The sequence below is a fragment of the Tupaia chinensis genome, unplaced genomic scaffold, assembly GCF_000334495.1.
Source record: "Tupaia chinensis unplaced genomic scaffold, TupChi_1.0 Scaffold000078_1, whole genome shotgun sequence".
Lineage (NCBI taxonomy): Eukaryota > Metazoa > Chordata > Mammalia > Scandentia > Tupaiidae > Tupaia > Tupaia belangeri.
Genome location: NW_006159539.1, coordinates 1,026,355 through 1,029,173, shown reverse-complemented (window position 1 = coordinate 1,029,173; position 2,819 = coordinate 1,026,355). Strand labels below are relative to the sequence as shown.

Here is a 2,819-nt window from a genome sequence, read left to right as displayed (position 1 = left end):
CCGGGGGAGTGACTCTGCTTCATTTATTTCCTCAGCAGCAAGAGCCCTGCTCTCCCAGCTCTTGGCAGTGACTCAGAGCCCTGTCCCTCGGGAGGTGGCCGGGGCGGGGTGCAGGGCTAGGAGGCACCAGCAGCAGCCCCTGGGGCCAGGCGCTTCCTCGGAACATCCTGGTCACTAGTGACCACGTCTCACTCAGCCGGCTAGTACTGAGGTGGCAGCGAGCAGGGCAGGATGGTCTGGAGCCTGCGGCGCATCGGGGACCAAGCCTGAGGGGCCCCTTACCGCCTGCCGCCTCCTCCAGGATGGCCAGTGTAGGTTTGGTTTTGCTTCTCTTTCTATGCCAAGGGCCTTGGATAGGACAGAGAAGGCTTCCTGGAGTGGGGCGGCAGGGGCAGACAGCATGGCCAAGTAAGAACAGGTCCTGGGAGTCATTTCTCGTCCTGGTGCCCACATGGCCTCAGGCGGGCCCTTTCCTCCCAAGGACTGAGGGGCCCTGGAGACGATGCTTCCCAGTCCTGGGGTCGGTCTGCGGCGGTCTGACCAAATGCTGCTGTCCAGCTCAGAGACCCCTTGTAGGGCGGTGGGGGAGGCAGGGGCTCACCTGTCTTTCTGGTCGCTGCACGTTTCGATCTGGGGTCTAGGAGAGGGCAGAGGCCGAGGGGCACCAGCTGTGGTTTGCTGGCTGGTTAATAGGCACGTGGCTGCCCACGACAGCCTCAGAGAGGGAGGCCTGGCCCCGCCCGGCCCACGACACCAGCTGGACGTGGGGGCCACTCCCTTCTGCTGGGATCCGGGTGGCCAGCCAGAGCCCAGCTGCCCTGCTGTCACCACATGGCAGCTGATCCTCGTCAGGTCTTCCTGAGGAATTGCCAGGATGGAGGACAAACATGGGCCTGACAGCCTGGAGCGTGGGGCTGGCTGGACGATCCGCGCCGTCTCTGCCCTTGTGCCCACGTCAGGTTCTCCTTAGAACGCCCCCACGGCCCAGTTCCGGTGCCCCTCTGCAGAGAGCTCTCCTTGACTGCAGCTCCCAGCCCTACTCCCCACACCCCCGCGGTTTGCAGGGAGGTCTGTGGTGGGGAGGAGCAGGAGGCTTTGACTGAGGTGAGGTGTGTCACCCTGAGCGCTGGGAGATGGGGTGTGGGGCTCCAGGTGTCCATGGGGACAGACGGACTAGATGCCAGATCTCAGGACTGGCCGAGTCTGCAGCCAAGCTGGGGTTGAAGAGCAGGACTCCAGGGAGAGAGAAGCTCCTGCCCCTCCCAGGACCCACTGCCTCCCCTGGGGAAGCCACGTGAGCAGTGCTGGAGAGTGGGAGTGGGCAGCCTGCCCTGGGGCCACCCCCCTAGGGCTGAGGATCTTTGGAGACCTCTGGCCCCTCACACCACGCCCCTGTGTGCTTGTTCTGCTGAGAGCCTGGTTACTGGGGGTCCCAAGGGGCCAGGCACTGAGAGGCCTTTGTGCTGCTGTCATCATGGCCCTCGGTGCTGGCCCTCCCCACCGCCTCGCTGGGGCTTCTGCAGCCCTGGGTGCCGGCTCTGGTGCCAGCTGGGCACACACCCTTGCCGGCCAGCCAGGCGGGCGCACAGGTGTGGGGCCTCCGTGCGAGACTCGCCTTGAATTCCCAAACATGACCTTGACTCAGGGAGGTGGAGACAGGACAGGCTGTTCCTGGTGGCTGAGGGTCCCCGGCCTGCACTACCTGGTGCGTCCCTCACGTGCCCTCTGTCCTGTGTCCAGTGCAGGGACTTCACGGCGCACACGGGCTACGAGGTGCTGTTGCAGCGGCTGCTGGATGGCCGGAAGATGTGCAAGGACGTGGAGGAGCTGCTGCGGCAGAGGTGAGCGTCGGCTGGTGGGCTGGTGGCCGGGTGCCGTCAGAGCAGCCCTGCTTCAGCGAGTCGGGAGTCCCCACGTGCAGGGGCCATATGCCGTACTTCCAGGTGGGCGTAGCTGGCCGGTTTCGATTTCTGGGAAGGCTGTGCCTGTCTCCAGACTCTGGGAACCAGAGTAGACTGGGTGCTTTGTCCTCGCAGGGCGCAAGCAGAGGAGCGCTACGGGAAGGAGCTGGTGCAGATCGCCCGGAAGGCGGGCGGCCAGACTGAGATCAAGTAAGCGCCCCACTCCCTGCCTTCACCACATATCTGGGCCTTCCGAGGGGTGCAGGGTTTCTGGGCACGCGCAGACCAGGCAGGGTCAGGGAGGGCCTGCATTGCTGGGAGAGGGGGTCTGGGGCACCCTCCTGGGTGCCTGGGTGCCATGCGCTAAAGGGGAGGTCAGGTTGTGGGTGGGAAAAAATCCAAGGGTCCAGGGGCTGGTCAGGGTCTGTAGGGAGGTGGGTGGACACAGATCCTCAGACCCTCACAGCACGGCCCATGCCAGCCTGGGTATCCCCCCAAGTCCCCCATGGGTGACAGGCCCCTCCAAAGGCTACCCAAGCACCTGCAGTGTCAGCTCAGCCCGGGCTTCGAGGACAGTCAGTGGCCAGAGGTAGGGCCAGGAGAGCACATCTGGCTTCCAGTGTCTGCCCTCCTGCTGGCTGTGGCTGAGGGCGGCCCCGATGCTCCATGCCTCATTTCCTTGTCAGGGATGGGGTCGACACACAGCTGCCCTCCAGGATTAGGTGGGCCCCGGGGCTCAGCTCTGCCTGACTTGGAGGGGACTCACTGAGGAGCTGACTTGGAGCAGCTGGGCTCTCCGGGCCCTGGGGACAGGGAGAGGGGATGAAGGGGGACTTCCTGACGTAGAGTGAAATGGCATGGCCTCCCTCTTGGCGCCCCCTCTCCCGAAGGCCAGCGGTACCTGCCGCTCTCTGCCCC

General features: G+C 65.0%; 1 protein-coding gene across 2 annotated transcripts in view; it reads left to right on the top strand.

Moving 5' to 3' along the window:
- The first annotated feature begins 287 nt into the window (after positions 1-287).
- Positions 288-2,819, top strand: part of PSTPIP1 (proline-serine-threonine phosphatase interacting protein 1) — a 15,423-nt gene continuing 12,891 nt past the window's right edge. For both annotated transcript variants that reach the window (XR_003548153.1, XM_027768918.1), the window contains exons 1-3: positions 288-311; positions 1,741-1,841; positions 2,037-2,111. Coding sequence is in view for 1 of the 2 variants with exons in the window: in XM_027768918.1 (XP_027624719.1) it covers positions 303-311; positions 1,741-1,841; positions 2,037-2,111 (185 nt within the window). In the remaining variant the exon portion in view is untranslated. The remainder of the gene's footprint in view (positions 312-1,740; positions 1,842-2,036; positions 2,112-2,819) is intronic.